We start from the raw sequence: 19,839 nt of genomic DNA, 5'->3' as shown, positions 1-19,839 counted from the left end.
TCAATATCAAAATCAGGTAAATAAAATAGATAGAAATGGGTATACACATATACTCACAAATAGCTAGGATTAACATTAGAAGAGCAAGAACCTACAATAAGACATACGACATAAGAATTTAATAATAATAGTTACTTGATATTAAGATAATTAGTAATTTTAAACACTAATGCAGAGACGTCTCTCTATTAACGATGTGAAATTTTCATTGGTCCATTTTACGACTGAACTTTATCTTCGTTTCGTCATTGTCATTTTGCAAAAAATGATCGAGATGAAGGGCAATAGACCGTGCTCATGAGTTCACGCTCTTTAGACTCTGGACACAACATATCTTGAGATATAAAAGTTCGGGTATGGCAAGCCGTTTGTAGCAAACTTTACCTCTCTCAGTACATGCTTAGTCAAGACTCTCGGTGTTGAAAATCAAAATATTGAATAGAACCAAACGATTGGATTGAATGCCTTTTTATGTCTTTCAATGAAACCAATATTTTATGGATTAAACATATATTGCAAGGGTTATATTTTGCTGTTAACGGCTAGTAATACCTGGGGGGAGGGGGGAGGGGAGGGAGACAAGTAAGGCTCCAAAACAAGGCATGTGAGAGGGACAAAACCTTTAACGAGGGCCAAACAACGCTTCATTATTCACTTGAGAATCATCACCTTTATTTAATAAAGACCGTATAAAAAATGTTTATTTTTAGTCGAAAGCTCACAACATTTTAGACGGAACCACTACAGGATTTCAAACTCACGTACATTTCGTCATGAATTGAAACCGAATCCACATGTATGACAAATACCACCACATTACATTAATTACTCCAAAATTTTGGCACGAAAAGGAACGGGGAAGAGAAGGCTTGATAGAAACTTGACGTTCTCCATGGCGAACGTGGTATCATCTCAAATAAGTACTCAAGAACACTCTATGTCTTAGTATGATTGTAACACTAGAATGTCTCAACTAAAAGTAAATTTTGATTTGATCCCTTAATTTAAACTTTATTTTACAGAGAGTTTGGAATGATACCTCACGATTAAGCTTTACGAACCTTGCGAGAAAACGTCTGCTTAACACGAGAGAATGCTGCATGAAACCCTAAGAAAAATGCCGGATTAAGTTCTTCCTGAGATCGTAACGAAACTTTGAAAATTTCAAAATGCGCAAATGGCTTTGGGAAGAGACACCAGTTCTCGAGATCTCCACAACAAAAATCTATCAAAAACTCCTCCAACATTTCAGTGTCAAGTTTCGATCATTTCGTCGTAAATGTGGTCTATTGTTAAAAGGACTTTAAAACCCTTCAATATATTATACACTTAAATGTACTACGATTTGAAAAGTTCTCCGTTATTAAAAAAAGACAAAGTTCTCTGTTATTAAAAAAAGACAACCGGCGAAAAAACAAAAAACCAAACAAACAAATGCGTACACAAAAGAATATTGAGGATTTGAACAACTTGCCATCATGTTTTCAAAACTTAATATTTAAATCTAGAAATAACATTTATACGAGTCTGTACAATCATTCGTCATAAGCCACTCCCTGACCTTGCTGCTCTTTTTAATACAATACGGTCTGTGGTGTATTTGTATTTGTGTCAAGTAAAAATGCATTTCTAAGCTGTAATCGGAGAACAATCCATTTTGTTGGTGTCTATAATCGGTTTTTCGAGTGCAGTTGCGCTAATGATTGACCGCAAAATGAAAGGAAATCGCAAAATAATCTCTGAAACCCAGAGTTTGCCTGTTATTGACAGGTGCAGTAATAATATAAGTACAACAGCGCTTTACAATACTCTCTTATTGAGGGGTTAGACCATACAAGCGCAACTGACGACGAACGTTCTCTGTGTGCTGCCGTGAGATTTGGACCATAACAAGTATACTTGTCGTGCATTGTTCCCAAACAATGTTCTTAGTAGTTATAATATTTTCTGTTGACAGAGTTATTTCTTCTTTCTCTCTTGTGCACATTTTGGACAGTACCTGAAAGAAAAGAATAAATACAGCTCTGCTCAGGAGTATCTCTTCTAATCAAGTGTGAGAATCTACGTCACTTCAATTCATATCATAGGATGAAAACTTCGAAACAACGTGATCAACAAGCAAACTGCACTGAATTCTGCATAGAGGTTTCGAGACCTACTTACTAGAGAAATTTTTATATACACTGCGACTTTAGATTTTACTGAGAACCATTTGCACAAAGAGCAGGTTCTTCTGAGAGTAATTAAATTTCAGTTTGAAAGTATTCGGTCTCAACTGATATAAATCAAACTAAAGTCTAAAAATAAAAACTCAATTCTCTCCCTCTCGATATGAAGACAGAGCATTCAGAAGTGTTCTCTTTTCATTGAGAGATTGATATCTTTCAATTTAGGTTGCAATCATATCTCTCTCTCTCTCTACCAACCCACAGCAGTAGGATGAATTAGAGGCACATGCCACCCTCCCCCCCTCCCCCCCGATACACCAACAATTATAGAAGTTAAAGTAAAATTACAAATTTATAGAATTAAAAGCTAGCCGGGACTAACCATTTTCCTTTCGGCTTTGATGTCAGTCCTACACACGGGAAGTGAAACCATTCAATTGGGCACTAAAATAAAAATAGCAAGTTAACGTCTTCTTGCCTGTGCGCGTCCCTTACTGAAAAAAGGTAACATCATTACTGACAAATGATTATTATCTATGATGAAAAAAGATTTAAGTTCACTCTAAAGAAAAATATAGTTTGTGTTCTCAGAGAGAACCTCTCTAGAGAGTAGGTTAGTCAGTCTGCAGTTCCAATGTGTGTATCTCTCTAACTACTTTAAGTGTAAAGGACAGCAACTTGCAACCTAGAAAAATCAAGAAACCCGAACTGCCGTTTAAATGAACTGGCTGCACCTAACGAAACTGTAAACTTGTAATGGTTTGGTTTGACACCTCATTCTCTCAATATCCAGGTCCTTTAATGCACTTCAGTTAGCAAATGGTCTGGTAATGGGGAACAGTTTACATGAGAGATCTTTGAGGAAAAAATCAGACTCACTTCTTAAATTGGATCAAATGTAAAAAGAAAAAAAAAATTAAACTTAGGAGCACTTTCACTATACAATTAAGTCATTTTGATACTGAATCCTTGTTGATACATTAGAGACTTTAAGCTGTCAGGAAGGCAACGCCACGGAAAACGTCGATTAAATAATTAGTTTCTACTTTTAGTTAGAATTTCCAAAATGGCTGAACGTGTTTATCGTCTCATAGGGCGCCAGACCTCAAACTCAACATAACGCATAAAAGTACCGTTGAGTTACAAATGTAAATTAAAATAATTTGCCGCCGCGGTTTCGCTTCGCAGACGACGCAAATTTTGGTGATTTCACGTTGCTGTTTTACAAACGGCGGCTAAGAAATGTACAAAGTTTTAAAACGCACGTGCTGGGCTATTGTTCTGCCAATTAGATCTATTGTTTTTCCACGTTCTCGTTACCGTAGCCGTCGTGGTTTGCTTAAAGTCCCTATCAACTTTGTTAACACTTGATGATGCCTTTAGTTGTTACAAAGATAAAGTCTTGCTATGGGGGAACGACAACTTTTCTCCACTTACATAACTCCTAAATGAATTGACCTAACAGTAATGATTGATGATCGCTGGATAGCTGTGTTATGCCTACCTCCGTGTTATCACACCCTATCATTTCACCGTATGAAACCTTCGTAATAAAAACCAAAGGAATGCAATGTTAATAACAAGCCTCAAAAAGAGCACAATGAAATCATTATTTGTATTATAGTGTCAATAGAAACAAAGAAACTTTCTTGCAGGGAAAAAGATCTCTTTGGATCTTTGTATTTTTGTTCAGCCTTCATTCGGTCACTATGGCCCTAAGGTATGTTGTTGTGCAGGTGTGGTCAAAAATCTGACAAGGAATTGGGGATTCCACTATCCAGTTGGTCAAGAAAAGTGCAGGGGAATTATTTGTGTTGACACAAATAACCCTCCACAGAAGTAGCATTCATGAATAGTTCTGAAGGATGATTATTGGGCCATAAATTTGGAAACATTGGTTCTTGTAAGTAGGCAGGACAGTATTGGGCAAGAGAACTGCATAATATTATGTCACTCAAATACAATATCTACTTGAAAATGAATAGCATTTTCTTTCTATTTCATAGTGTGTCAAGGTGCTAATCTACGTCACTTGAATTCATTTTGTGTTTCCCAAAGGCCTTAGTTTTTGATATCTTAGAAACCAAGGCATAATAGAAACCATTTGATATATGTATTTGAAATGTTTTCTTGGATGTACAACAAAGCATGTACTGGTACCTTTCTCTATTTGTGTATTATCTTTTTTAAAAGTAACAAACAAAAATATTACTTGCATGTACATCAATAGATAAAATAAACATGGTAGGACCATGCAAAAGCAGTTTATCAACCTATAAAAACTTCTGGTACCTTTGCCAAGCTCCTTACCTGATGACATAGACAGTATGTTGGCTCATTAGGGTCAACTGGCATATCAAGTACTTGTACCTCAGGTGCCAAAATAGACACAGCAACTGCAAGTGACTTGGGACCTTCAGATTCAACTCTAAAACAAGCCACAATAGAATTGTTAGGATTAAAAATACAACATTGTTGGGTTCCATATCAATAACATCAGCATGTTCCAAGAAATACTTATAGGTACAAATTTCTGCAAAATTATTAAAACTTGATGTGTGATGTTCGTAGTTTCAATTATAGTAGAAAAATATTGTTGTGCTCCTTTTCTACTTTTTGCCTATTTCATTATGGTTCTTTTATAAAATGATCCATCTTTTGGTGTTTTCATCGTTCAGAAACAGAAAACCTGTTTTTTATACCATATTCAAGACTAAAGATAAAGGCAACCTCAAAACTAGACGTTCAATTTCAAGGTTTTGCAAGAGTGAGGTGTTGTCTATCACTTTCGAGCAAAACAAAAATTTGTTTACATAGTAATGAAACTGGGGAAATCCTTGAATGAAGCTACTTCAAACCCAATTTATAACTTTAACACATACTTTTTCTTTTTCCTTGCAGACTCAGAAGTGTCTTGTTTCTTCCTTCCTCCTCCTCTACTCCTTCCACCTATACCAAAATGAAAAATTATAAACATCTCAGTATGTCACTAATATATAGATTTAACCAAGCCTAAAAGCGGAGCTCCCAAGTTCGTAATATTAATGATAACATAAAAGTTGAGCATTTGCCAAGACTTACCTGAGACACCCCTCCCTTTGTTTTGATAGTCTCCCCTACCCTACCCATGCAATCTGAAGGTATGTATGTATGTACATATGTACACTCGGTCATTCATGCAACAACCAAACAAAATGAGGTTGACCATGTTTCATGGGTATGGGGCTCTGCCCCACGCGTGCTTTTCATGCGTGGGAGCCACGCTAAAACGTACACCAGAGAGAATTGTGCATAATATTTTGGCAAAGAAATTGTCATCGCTAGAGTACAAGTAAATAGGTTTATCATCTTTCTTTGACTACATGTAAATTTCAGCTTGAGTACTTAGTTCAAGATGATGGAAATGACATGAAACTCACAAATGGGCATTACAAAGCATTTAGTAAGAGCAATCATTAAGATGAAAATTAGTGGTGTTGCTAGAAAGCATGTGTACATCATCAGCTGAAATTCAAACCTAAGATTTGTTTGAATTACATTATAACATGCGTATGCCTCTTAAGTGTTATTTTCAGTGCTTTTTCTTCCCAGTCTACACCCTGATAGTTACCCTTAAAGTGCCCCTGAGATCAAAATTTTCGTACATCATTTTTTTTCATTTTCGCGTTCAGTGTGTCTCCTTCAACTACTCTGCCAAATTTCAGTTTAGACCGAGCACCAGAAATATCTTTTTTTGGGCCGTTAAATTCATGATTTCGCATCTGCCATTATTTGATCATGTTCTGGAAGTTGATCGCAGGACTCTTGAGGAAGTGATGTCAAAGGCTCAACACAAAAATCTCACATGGCAAAATGTCAAGCAAACATAACAGAGTGCTTTACTCTATTCTTACAAAAACTAAATAAAAATGACTGGGCATCGATGCGTAATTCAACGCTGAAGTAATCATGCAGACCATGCTGCAGGTATTTCTCCGCATCGGAGCCTTGCAAATAGATCAGAGCGGGAAAAACGGATGCGATTTGTGTGACCTCGCAGAGTAAACTTCAATCCTACAAAAATATTTGTGATCTACTCCGAACACTGTTTCGTTGAGAAAAGTATATAATTAGATATGAGTCATAATTGATTGATTAATTTCCCATTTCATTAAGTTCATGATACACTTGGGATTAGTAACTTCATAAGATCGCGCAACGTGTTAAAAGTTCATTTTAGAAGGAATCGTTCCGTGCTAAATTGTTCTCTCGCTGACCGGCGTTTCATATGATTTTGCCAACCAGATACCCAATTGAACTGTCCCCCCCTGTTTAAGAGTGGTTAGGAATAATCTGCTGGATATCGTCACAGAAGTAAGTGGTCAATGATATGCGATAAATCACTGTAGTTTGCTTATGTTGTATTTTGCCCTGTAGTTTTCCCTATCTAATATTATGCAACGTTTTCCTTAATAGATCGAATAAAACCAGAAATCATTTATACGGTTTGCGTAATGAGATCATTGACCAAATGCATCGGGGAAAACACATTGATGGCTTAGAAATAGCTTTCACAAACTCCCAATATCCGCCTTCGGATACACAATTAGCCACTGCCGAAAACTATTTTTACTAATCACCCGATCATTTCTTACAAAAAAGGAAAATCCCTTACTACAAGCACAAATACAGTTCGAAGGTGATAACGCAATGCGACCACAAAAGCCACATGGAGAGTCCGTGCCGTTCTGTGTTTATCTTTATTCGCATGGCAAAAATTCATCGTTTGTTGGCGCAAAACTATCCACAGAAGCTTCAGATGATTTCTGGGACAATTCATCGTCTGACAAATTTAACATTTCCCGACTGGTAACGAAATAGTTCTCAAAAAAGTAATATGTGTGATTCTCTGTGCAGTGAAAAAAGAGAGTTGTGACAAAGCAAAGCATAAGTTTGTTGAACATGTTTTCAGCAATGGTGGACGATTTTTGGACAACTTTGAAGTGGTAAAAATTGGTCATCAAAGGTTTGTTTTGAGTTTGTAATGGGAAAAAGGGTCTTAACTTGACCCAATTCAACATTGTGTAAACAATTTAGGCCAAAATAAAATGGTCAATTTTTGCCTCAGGGGCACTTTAAGGGTGAAATTGGCTACCCTGACCTTCTATGGACGGACTCTATGGATGACTCACTATGGATGGACTTTGAGGCTAAGCCTAATGACAGGATTACATTACAGAAGAAGGGAAACCATGGGAGAAAATTGTTTTGCACAACACCTAAACCACCTTCAACAATACATAAATAACTTTTACCAACAAAATATTACCTGACTTGCTCTTGCGCTTTGGTGTTGGTGATTCACCTGCAGAATAAGTAAATCTGTTTAGAAGATGCCTTTGAAATTGAAGTATGCTCAAACTAACTTTTGAGCAGCCCTGATATAATTTCCTCCTCTTCACACCTGGTGCCACATATACAAATAAATACACTTTGAAAAAAATCTTTTTGCCTTCGCACTACTGGTAAAGGCTGCATAACACTAATTGTTTTGGACTCTTATCAAAAGCCCCGATGAAAGTAAAATAAAATTTCACAAAGTTAATGGTTCGGTAGCTTGTGTCTTGAGGTCAATGTCTCACTAGAGGTGTGGGCCCCCTGGAAAAGTTGATTGGATGATTGGCAGGAGCTGTTTGTCAAGCACTTTGTAGACTTAAAACTCTGCATCCATGATTCGCTCATTATCACCAGTAGTGTTGGCCCTCTCTTCAGAATTCCTCCACAAATATACTTTGACAGGATGCTTGGGTCTGCCAATCATCTTCAGCTGCTCCCACCATCAATGAAAGCTTACTTAACTACAAGTTTTGAGGTGAACCAAACACTTGTCCATGAGTATCATACCTCCTGGAACTCCAATTGTTTCAGTCTGTCAGGCTCACTAATTAGTTGAAAATACTTTGTGCCTGATTGCACCCACCCAAGCTTTCATCACAGGCGTCTGACCTTTGCTCTGAGAAATGAGCCCCGAAGTAAAGAAGGAACCTTCTTATGAACTTCTGCTATGTCAGTTCATTGTTACTTTCCACTTTGGGGTTGGTAAAATTCATGACCTTGGTTGTAACAACAATAGGATGTCCAGTCCTGGCTAAATTCTCTAATGACTACCTCCCTAGAAAATCTTCTTATTAAGAATCTGATGACACTCCAATGGCTTATCTCTATATCATCTTCAGCAAGGATTTTCTCAATTTCAGTGGGGCCATTTCTGTTTGAGTGAGGCCTAAGTACTTTTTTCTCATATCTCATGTCTTAGACAATCCGTGATTGTTTTACTGTCAAAATATTGTCAAATTCAATACCCTGGATAATGCAGATTGACACTGTCATCACTCTTTCCTTTCAATCAAAACAACTTTGGGGCAAGTAGAGAAAAGAGAATCCAGTGCAACGCAGTACAGTGCAACGCAGTACAGTGCAACGCAGTACAGTGCAACGCAGTGCAGTATTAATTGAAGCTCCCCTAAAGGGGCTTTTCAGCCTCAATGTAGTAAGGTTGAGATCAGACATCAGCATTTTATCAGGTGCCTTCGGCAGCCGCTTCAGTCCATGTAGCGATCTCACCTTCCCACCCAGGGGAGGAAATCCATCACACAGTAATCTCGTGCGTGGGAAATTAACGTCTCCTACCCCAAACCCTGCAGGAGATGGTACCTACGGCTTTACGTCGTATCCGAGAAGACAAAGCAATGTGAGTGAAGTGACTTGCTTGAGGCCACAACATAGTGCCCCAGCCAGGACTTGAACCCGGGCTGTCCGACCCAGAGTCCAGCGCTCTGACCACTGGACAACTCATGCTTCACTCTGTCCACCAAACTGAGACAACCCATTTTGACATAACGGTTTTTTCAATGCATGAGGGTTTGTGCACTAGTAGTAAGAGTTTGCAATGGAGGAATCTTTCATTTAACCTCACTGGAAAGCTTCAGACACATCGAAGTGGTTGACTTTTAATTGAGCCTGTCAATTACTTTGTGGAGTTTGATCTCCATTTCTCAATCTCTGATATACAATTTCTGGTACTGTTAACAGCCTTTTTTTTTTTTTTTTTTATAAAATCCAAGGGTATTTAGCCCTTAATATTTTCACTTTCTCTTTGGCAGATAAATATGCTGATTTTTCAAATAATTTTAACATTTTCAATGTTCATGCTTGTAATTGACTTCACAATTCTAGTTAACTTCAGGGAAGCTTGATCTGTAATCCTCACTTTCACGCATATTACTACAGGGACTGCTGCCCGACTAAATTGCACATGCAGATCTTGAATAAGAACTCTTATCATTGACATGTCCATTTCCACTCGTGCAATCCAATCCCATAGAAAACCATAAAGAAAGTTGACATGTGTGAGGGCCTGACAGGTTGATGCGAGCAGGTCTGGAAAAAGCAATCCGGCCCTGCTGTCCTCACGTCACTTTGTTACAGAAATGAGAAAAAAAGCCTTGCATTTTTCATGGAATTGGGATTTTCTCATTCTGAGTTGAAAAAGTAAAGGAAAAGTTGTAATTCACATTTTTTTCTGCTTGTTGGGCAGCATTCTTCATTTCTACTCTCAGAGCAAAAATTTTCAACTGCTCTGAGCTTCTTTCCAGCTTTTTCCACAACAAAATAAAGTTAGGCAACTTTTATCAAGTTGTATATCAGAGTCCAAATAACCAACTCACTTTCATAATCTGAGTAGCCTGCTTCCTTGGCATGTTGCTCCTTAAGATCCGATTCAAACCTTGCTAAGTCAGCATCCAGTTTGCGAATGTGTTTATCAACCTTATATTAAAAAAATATTACATTAGCATAATTATAAATCCAATTAATAGGAACTTTCAGTTTCTTGTTTTCATCTGGTTTGTATTTTATGAATTTTGAGTCAATAAAAACAACCATTAAATGTGTGCTTTGTCTTTATTTACAAATGTGCAAAGACCCATGCTGTGACACCATTGTGAAAATGGAGAGGTACTGGTTCGAGCAAACACTTTCTAGCATGTGCAGTAGATTAGCAGCAATGCATGGCGGGAAATTGCTTGACATCATGGCTGCTTGCCGCTGTTTTTCTAGTTATCCTTTATTTCAAAACTATTTATACTACTGTAGATAAATATTATGGTACTGACAATTTCAGGTCCATCATTTTCCCTGGAAGATAGATGTAACTGTATTCTTCCGAGTGAATGAATCAAAATAATAGATGGGACCAGTTAGATTCCTTCCAGGACTATACACTGATAATTTCCTACTACTTGTCCCAGGAAAACCATTAATTTTCAAAAAGTTATAGTTTTGAGCACAGATATAATAGGGTATAAAACTTTACTGATTGCCATGAAAGTTGGTCTGAAGACTCCCAAGATACCAACCTAAAATCCCCAAGGCAAAATTTTGTTCTAAAAATGGATCTTCCACAATGGCCTTCAAGGTTAATCATATTGCTAAAATTTTGATCAGCAAACTTGACAAATAAATTGCAAAGCAAAAATAAAAATACCCCAAAATCCCCACAAGGTTTTGAAGATCCACCCCTCAGAATTAAAATTGTGCAGAAGTTTTATTTGTGAGGTAAGATTTATTATATGATTAATTTGCTCAAAGAAGTGTCATCCATGCTAATTTTTTTGAATAGTGCATTTCATAACCTTTCCACTGATATATAGTTTATAGTGGTTAGCCTTCAAATGGCACGATAAAATTTTTTTCTGCAGACACTCACAAAGGTCTACGATATCCTTGAGGCTAGTTAATTTTCTATAGAGGTGAGGAATGGGGACTTAAGTAGATAACAAGCAGTTGAATTTTACACATAACAGCTTCTTAATTTTCAGAGTAACAAACTTTTTCATCGAGCCTAAGCTGTACCTCACACTCCCAAACTAGATTACTTACAACATCTTGGTTATGGTAAGTAGATGTTATCAAATAATACTTTTCTGTGATATCACATTGCCTCCATTTCATAAATCACTTACCATTTCATATGTTTGCATAGCAAGCTGAACTTTATCATCCCCATATTCTCGACTTTTGACAAAAGCATTTTCAATTTTCTTCAAATGTAATGTCCTTTTTGCAGCATCCATACTACGCACATTTGCCATGTATTCTTCTGACATACTGTTGATCTCCTTTGAAAGGTCTTATATGAAAAAACAAAATGTTCAGTTTGTTAGCAACTCACTTTAAATAACCAGAATGGTGAACATTTATCAAGCTGCAACACTTCCAACAATCAAGTAAATTAATTACTGTTTTGATGTGAGCAAAAATGCATTGTATTACAAAAAATTCAGCAACATACTATTGAAAGTTAAACTGATGAACATCCCCCATGTGCAATGCTATTTCAAGGTTATCAATTTCCTATTTTCCTTCTTTTCTTTCTGAGGTAATATTTTTTCACTTTTAAGACCTCAACAGTTTCTGAAAACTTTGACTTTCCCCCTTACAATGCGGAACTGGAAAGATTGGACAGTCGGGCATTTCTGTGATCCACAAAAGTTTTGTTGCCATATTTCCATGTTTTTGTGACAGTCACTTTATTCATTGAAATAATTTCCTCTTAATTGTTATTTATATAAATCACCACACTTTGTTGAGCATGTGATTAAACAGACTTATTGTTCGTATTTGCCATCCCATGGGGATGGCGTGTTCCCAGAACACAATTTACAAGTACAATTTGCAGATTCTTCTATTAACTATACACAAAGATAAAGTAAAAAAAAAAAAGGGGAAGAGAACAGCAGAGTATAAGATAATACAGCAGAGAAAGTTACAAAGTTTTAAGAATTTAGATAGCTTTCAATAAAAGACATTTTTGTTCGATTAAAAAAACATTAGGGCATTTGTTTGTGATATGGGAAAACATTCTTTTAATAAAATGAAGAGGAATTCAAATGAGGGTTGGAGGTTTAAAAGTGTCATCAACAATTAACAGAAAAAATGCACATAATACAATCCTACTGGACAAATGTGGTTTGCAAGGATAAATGTGAATTATATATGCTGAAAATCCTACTATCAAATTGTCATGGTTATCAAGCTAAGCAGATCCACTGACCAAAATTTGTATGCAAAGACCTTAATGAGATTTTTATTACCATCAGTATCACTGCTTGATATCTAGATTGTAGTATAATTAAAACATTCAAAATGGACTAAGAAATATCCCTATAAGGTCAAGATTATTAGTACAGATTGTTTGAAATCTTGCAGCACAAAGATTTCCAAAGGGAGATAAGTTTGATAAGACCTTAACGAGATTTACACTAAGGATATCCTATGAAGATCTTTGAGGGATTTTCAAACAATAGCCCCATAGTACTATGACATAACACAGTCACATGGTCACTACAGCCAGACGGGACCAGCATGATACAAAACATGCAGTGGTGGCATCCATCCTTGCTCAGTTGTCCTTCCTCTCATCAAATTTGAAATACATGAAAACAATTATGTTATGGCCTCACCTAAGATGATTAATAGAAAAAACTGCTCAACTTCTCAACTATGGAAAAACATCTTTGACATCAAAGTGACCACAAAAGCCTCTTCCTTCCTTTAGCTGAATTTTTCGAATTTTCCTGACTTTTCTTTCTCTATATCAATTTTCCCTGAGTCAAAATAAAATGCCCTAACTTTTTCCTGACCTTGAAGATTTCCCTTTTAAGAAATTCTCTTCATTTCCTGAAATGTGGGTACCTTCTGATTTCCAAGCAATATATGCCATGGTTGAAATCACTCGGATGTGTTTTCGTGAACAGTCACATTTGTTTCGAAAAGGCAAACCATTGGAAAACTAATATTTTCTGGTAGACTATAAAAAGCGACAAGAGAAGCAACTGTTTCGTAATGTTTGTTTTGTGTGGATTGTGTTAGTCGCTTAAGTGGATTAATTTGTAAAGTAGATTTTCGGCCAGTGGGATGTACGTGTACCCAAGTTACCTTGTGTCCTTTGATCAAGTTCTCTCATAAGTGTGAAGTTCCTCTGAAGTTCAAATGGCAAATTTTCAATACCTAAGAGGCAAAGCAGTGTCGTCTGTCTATTAACATGTGTCATAACGAGCACTCGCAGGGAAAACCCTTTCCATTCTTAGATGTTTTCATCCGAGTGTGTTATGTTAACTTGATGATTTTCGCGCTCGTACATTTATTTAACGCGGAGAGAAATCACAGTTTAAAGGAAATGGGATCGATATCATAAAGAACATATTAACTTCAAGAAGTTAAGCTTCACTATTAAATTAACCTATACCCACATCCGACCATCACTTATTGTGGCTGTAAAGTTGTACGCAAGCCTAAAATAATTTAACATATAAGCTTAACTTTATTTCCACCCGATTTCCTTACAAAATCGACATTCCCAGACTTTTCTAGGTTTTGGAGTTACGAGAAAACTTGCCGGGACGAGCAAATCATTATATCGACGAGGCAACGATAGCTTTACCCATTTTTTCTTTTTCAAAATGCAAATGAGTGGGGATTCTGGCGGGATCGTCATAGTGAGGTGAAATCAAAAGCACTTACTATCAAGATAATGTTCCAAGTACATATTCGTCGCCATGGTCCTAATTCGTCCTTAGATTGTATTTTATCCAAACGTTATCTATATAAACAACACTGGAGCCTAATAATTGTAAAAAAAGGGTTTACAATTAGTAAGATGGTTCCAACTTCTGCAAAATTTCACCGACCGACATAACAGAGCACAGACTTATGGGATATATATCACGTGACATTTGGGTCCGCGCAACCAAAGATGAAGGATCTGGGAATTAAGAAACACTATCAGTTTCACAACTGCTGCTCTTTGCCCGTTCCTCGCACTCTACTACAATTTAGTTCCCTTAAAGCTTCAATGTCTTAAAATCGTATTGTTCATCGTCACTGCTATCTTCTGTGTTTAAATCAAATTTTAGGCCTGCGTGAAAGAAAACTTAATGGAGAAACTGTCATAAAAACGTACCCTTTAAAAATAAAACCAAACAGATGTGAAGTACACAGCTGGCTATTTCATGGCAAACTGAGAAGCTAATATTTTAGCTAGTAGAGTTAGTCGTCCGGGCCTGATTACAAACTAGCCAAAGCTACGAGGTATTGAAATAAATTTAAAAAGAAGCGGCAGCAGTAGCATGGCGCGTGGTCCTTTGCGGTGAAATCGTCTTATCGATCAATCGTAATTAAAGGGAAGCTCCCTGTCCACTTCATTTGTTTATGGGCCGAGTCTTGATCGCAGAGATGCGAATTTCTAGAACTTTGAAGTCTAGAGATGTCTAATTTCAGATGATGTTCCCACCCCTCGGCGGTCTCTCGCAAAGCTAAGAACTGTCGCTAAACCCAAAGTATATTATGACAAATTCTAAAGAATACAGCCATCCTTCAACAAGAACTCTCTCCCCCCCCCCCCCCCCCACCACATAATCTTTTTCAACAGTAATAACCTTTGCTTATTTCACCTCTTTCATAAAAAAAATAATAAATTGAAATTTACTTTTGAATGGGAGATTTAGTGCACTGCACGGGAGACCACAAGATCGATTCTACATCCTAGAGACTACCGGAAATCCTAGCGAATTGGTCTAAGTGTAAGCGGGTTTATTTAGTTTTCTTGCTTCGCATTCGGAGAGTAGTTAAAATGTCTCACCTCTATGCCAAAAAGATCATAGAAACATGGAAAATTGATCTCAGAGGCCGCAGGTTCGTAACTTGCTGACAAACAAAGTGTACGACCGATCGGTTGTTCTTTTTTTCCGACACGAAAGCGAAAGGCAGTTGCCCTTGACCTCTAGAGAAAAACAAATAAGATACCGCCCCCAACTCCCATTTATTGCTTTGGTAAAAGTAAACTAGGTATATTTATGCAAAGCTGTGGCGTAATAATCACTGGATTTTGGCACGCAGACAGTAATACAATCTCGAAATTTTAATAGGGCGAAATCAGGATGACGATCAATAAGAGAAGCGGAAATAAGACAACTTTTAATCTGACGGCAGAAGGTTTAATGACTGTTTTTAAAAGTACCTCCCTTTTCAGTTTTTGAACGAAAGAACTGCCAAAGCCTTCATGGATGAAAACAGGGTCAGCACAAACCATCCAAACAAAGACACAGATACGTCCAATTAGTGCCCCCGCTGAGAGAAAGTCATCTTGCTTCAACTCTTTGGGACTTAAATAGAGGGAAAGGGATTTATTTGACGAGCGGACTAATGTAAAAACGTTTGGGTTCATGATGATGGTACATGGGGCACAATTTGCTGTCTTTTCTCAAACTAAGAGGTGGAGAGAGGTCGTGGGTCACATCAAATAAAGGGTAACTGTTGTGGAAATAAAGGATCACTAGCAAATTACTTCACACTTCAGAACTGGGGTTCTTTAGTTTTCCATAAACATACAAAAAAACTTGTCAACCTGTTTGAAACATATCGTAAATTATGATCCACCTCCTAAAATTATTAACTTTGCGCATTTTTCAGTAATTTCCGGTCACTTTTAGTTAGGTTTTATCGTTCCCTTTATGAAGTTCAGTTCAAGAAATCTTTGCACCAGTCTTAAATATAACCACAGGCGGCCCAAGCTCTCTTTGAGAACCACACAAGGAACACAATTTGCATATCGATTTATAAGGATTTGTATGGGATTTTCTACAAGATATCCATCGAGATAGTTAAAAGTGAAAATATTAAATAAAAATGGCTTACCTTATTCTATACGTGTGTTGCTTGCTCCTCGTGTCATTATTTTACCGATTTCACTTGATTTAAGCGGTTTTTTTTAATCCTGGTTTTCTCTTAACCAAATGCAAATTAACGATATGTAAATTGTGTTCCTTGTGTGGTTCTCAAAGAGAGCTTGGGCTGCCTGTGATATAATTCACACACCTTACATAGAAGGTGTGAATAAGTAAAACATCCAAATTACACAGCATCCCGAGCAAAAAGATCGAAATATGCAGGTCGGCCCGACATGCATATTTCTGTCTTTTTTCTTTTAAATGCAACTGAAATAAAACCATATATTAGCAGGTAGCTTGCCTAACATTTTAACACAAAAGTTACTCTGAATTGAAGCAGTTCTTGTTATATGCCCTTTACTCAGTTTGTAAATGCACAGTCCCTAACTGACGAACAAAAGATGTATAAAACGAAACGTTTTACATATCCTTCGATGATGAGGGAGTTGCTCATTTAACAGTATTCGAATAAAGTTTTACTAAGAGTTCAAAATCCGATGACCTGAAGCAACTCAACTTTGAAGCAAATCAAAGTGTCAGTTGGATTTTAAAAGCTTCTAAATGTACACTAAGAACAACAAGGGAAAAAGATTGATACGTCATATAAGTGTCTATTGGAAGCTTCACGAGCAAGAAAACACCATATTTAGATTCCTGTTCTTTAATGCTTATTAAGCAATAACTGTCAGTAGCAATTACGCACCTTGTGGAATAAATAAAAGGAAATTTTAATCCCAGGAAGTTATGCTTTAAGGTTTGCCGTGTGGTCTATTCTTTGTTAGAATAATATTGACTGTTTTAGCTGGCCACCTCATACAAGAAACCTTAGCTTTACAGATACAACTTGAGCAAGAGGTAGGCATAGCTCTCTGTCACACAAGTATGATCTGTTGATCCCGTTTCTCGATTTTGGCAAACAATGTTCAACTTGACCGCCCCGGGCCCGTTCTACGACCTCCAGCAAAGCCGACTATAAACCCTTGGAATTTAATAATCTGTCATTCATCTGTGGACTTAATAAAGCACTTCTTATCTGGGCACGCTCAAGCCATGCAGAGTATAGCATTTCACAGACTACGGATACCTTTCAGTCCACAAATATTTGTGAGGGAAAATCTTATGACGAAACCACTGAGTGCAAACATCTTCATCGCGCATTTTGCAGCTTAAATTAGGTGTCAAATACGTTTTAAAGGTGAATGATGTATTTGTTCCTCGTTGAAGGAATGAGAAGGGTTTAAAATATGATTTCCCTTTCCTGCATTATCGGAGAACTCGTTGACGTCAGTTTGAACAACGATCTTTAGCAATTTCAGCTCACCTTATCATGACAACAATGAGAAACTTGGTCAGTGATGGTTTTGTTACATACTCAAAAATTATAAAGATACCTTAGTGATTTACAAACTAATGGAGATTGTTAAATATTAATAAGATGACACGTAGAAATGATTCACAAACGAATAGAAAACTTGACCTTAAGGGCTCGGGAACGCACCCGTAATGGACACTATTATTATGCAAGGAAACAAACAGAACATGCGTGCAGACTGGGATAAGATTATAAAGCTGTCTGCACGCATGCTGTTAAAGAGCTTTTAAACCTTATGAAATCGGCCTTAATCGAAGTCAGGTAATAAAGTTCCGAATCCTGGGTTTTCGATGGCTAAAGATGTCTATTTTTTAACATTTGATGCTTATTAAAACAACAAGGCAAAACCACGATAAATAACGCTGGACAAAAATAGAAGAACAAGAGTAAAAATTAAGAAAAACCAAACAAAGAGCAAAATGATGAACAACGCCGGCGGGTTTAAAGGAATGAACTTTCTTCAGGAATGATCGTAAAAGTATGAAAAGGTTGAGTTATGTGTTTAACGAGGAATTTCTGTTACACCTGTCAGCAGAGCAACCTAAGTCTACTTCTCTGACAAAGGGAGTCTCATATTTCGAATTTTTTCCAACTCTTTGATAAAGTTTCATAGATACAAATGCTTCACCGCTTAGTGATATTTAAAAACAAGATCAAAAATAAGCGAAAGAAACTATCGACTACACGGTGTCGCGTGCCATCGAGAAGCTTAACTTTGATAAACCTTGCCGCAAAAAAGTACGTCCAACATGTCTAAACATTATTTACATCACGACTATACAACCCAAAAAGCAATTATTTGAGGGGAAATTAAACGAGGAAAACATGGTGACAGCAGATGGCCATTTCCACAGAGCGTGCGTCATTTTGTCTCCTAAAACGGAAGAGCAAGCGCCATAAGGACACGAATGAAACCATACGAACCAAAAAACAACGCAATAGCAACTCGAAAACAATAGTTTCGGGGTTTTTCCGTGTTGTATTACATAATTCTAAGCAATAGAAACAATGAAAAGGATTAAGTTGCGTGAGAGTCGGAAGGAAACATGTTTCTTTCCAATCTGTTTTGTCTACGGCGATATTAGGATTGCGAAAATCGGAATACTTCGATAAGGTATTCTAAAACAGTATCGGATAAAGGCTGTTACAGGTGTATGAAAATCATTTAGTTCCAATAAAGGCATTTGATTGTTTCTGGCCAAGAGACCTGAATGTACAATCAGAGACCAGTGGTAGTAAATAAGGGAAAAAAGGTTTTAGGTATCCACTGAACAGCCTTCCGGGATTGTCGTTCTCATAGCAGTTCCTTCAAAACATTTTCATTAACTGTAAAACTTTAGAGGCCATTAGGGAAAATCAAACACAGAGAGAACAAAAAGAAACGATCAATCATCAGGCTGATCTCAAGTGTTAGCAGTCATGCGAGCGAGCACGCGCTGTCTCTCTCCCTAACATATGGCTACTTATCACAACTTATCGCATTTACTTGTTTTGGTGTCTGCTTCTCAATGATTAGCGTGATTCCTGGTTATTTCAATCCACTGCTGTCTCGAGATCGACCGGATCTGACGGGATACTGACCGAACAGACGTTGCGTCAATGATTTCGTCTCTTTCCGCCCTGCCTTTGGATTCTGTCCTATGGGAGAAGAGATGGGGGGGGGGGGGGGGGGGACACAGGTTGAAACTTTTGGGGTTCGAACGCGTCAGCTTGCGATCAATCACAAAAAACATCAACGAAAAGAAACAAAACTCTTGACGTATAAACTTTGAAGACTAAAATTTCTACAAACTGAGCTTAGAACCGTTCATGCTCGATTTCAGTTTTAAAGCAGCAAGGTAGGCGTTGCTCTTGTAATGCTAACTAATGAACAACGGCAGATCTTTCCACAAAGCTTAGTACCTGAAATTTTCAAAGGACTTAGTGGGATCTCTTCTCTTTCCCTTCCTCATTGTCAGCTAATGGCAAAACACAAAAATTCATCAGAAAAAAAATAAAACATAGAAGATGTGGAGAAGCGAGAAATTATAGATGTCGCGATAACTGACGAAATACGGCCGAAAAATCTGAGACGAACATAATCGGCTCTATCTAAAAGAAACTTCGCCACCTCCCCCGGTAAAAAATAATAAAAAAATCAGTTTAGGCATGAACACTATGTCTCCCGAGGCTATTTTGGGCGATTTGCTTTCACAGCAGGTTAGGCAGCTCCCTTGAATGGGGTTATCACTTTCCATTTCACTGTTATGTCACAATGTCACATGAACGCCATTTCAAATTTCACGTTCAAAACAACTGGACCTTCCCACAAAAATATTGTTTGTGTAGTATTTTTCAATGGAGTTACCTTCCGCGCATAGCCGGAATACTAACATACAAATCAGTTTTCCTTTTATGAATACGTGTCCCGTTAAGGATGAAAACGTTAGGCTGACCTGGATCTTATATAGCATCGCACTTATGATAAATATTGCCTTCAGTTCCGGATCCCGCGCACACGTCTCAATTTGTTTATCTGGGTCTCTAGGCAGCC

General features: G+C 37.3%; 1 protein-coding gene across 4 annotated transcripts in view; it reads right to left on the bottom strand.

Annotated features, from left to right (window-relative positions):
* Positions 1 to 647: 647 nt before the first annotated feature.
* The window catches only part of LOC111321492 (inhibitor of growth protein 5), a 29,660-nt gene continuing 10,468 nt past the window's right edge, over positions 648 to 19,839 (bottom strand). Inside the window, exons 1-11 of one of the 4 annotated variants that reach the window (XM_022924387.2) lie at positions 18,793 to 18,905; positions 13,731 to 13,830; positions 13,146 to 13,217; positions 11,171 to 11,337; positions 9,875 to 9,974; positions 7,477 to 7,512; positions 5,051 to 5,117; positions 4,479 to 4,596; positions 3,673 to 3,711; positions 2,551 to 2,612; positions 648 to 1,999 (exon numbers count right to left, since the gene is read on the bottom strand). In XM_022924387.2, the coding sequence (XP_022780122.1) occupies positions 1,960 to 1,999; positions 2,551 to 2,612; positions 3,673 to 3,711; positions 4,479 to 4,596; positions 5,051 to 5,117; positions 7,477 to 7,512; positions 9,875 to 9,974; positions 11,171 to 11,337; positions 13,146 to 13,217; positions 13,731 to 13,767 (738 nt within the window). In that variant the 5' untranslated portion in view covers positions 13,768 to 13,830; positions 18,793 to 18,905 and the 3' untranslated portion in view covers positions 648 to 1,959. Of the gene's footprint in view, positions 2,000 to 2,550; positions 2,613 to 3,672; positions 3,712 to 4,478; positions 4,597 to 5,050; positions 5,118 to 7,476; positions 7,513 to 9,874; positions 9,975 to 11,170; positions 11,338 to 13,145; positions 13,218 to 13,730; positions 13,928 to 14,847; positions 14,992 to 18,792; positions 18,906 to 19,839 lie in introns of those variants that run through there. The other 3 variants (XM_022924385.2, XM_022924384.2, XM_088730051.1) reach the window with 3 other exon arrangements.

This window comes from Stylophora pistillata, chromosome 8 (genome assembly GCF_964205215.1).
Source record: "Stylophora pistillata chromosome 8, jaStyPist1.2, whole genome shotgun sequence".
NCBI classification, from domain to species: Eukaryota; Metazoa; Cnidaria; class Anthozoa; order Scleractinia; family Pocilloporidae; genus Stylophora; species Stylophora pistillata.
Note: the sequence above shows the minus strand (reverse complement) of the source record. Positions and strands in the feature narration are given on the sequence as shown.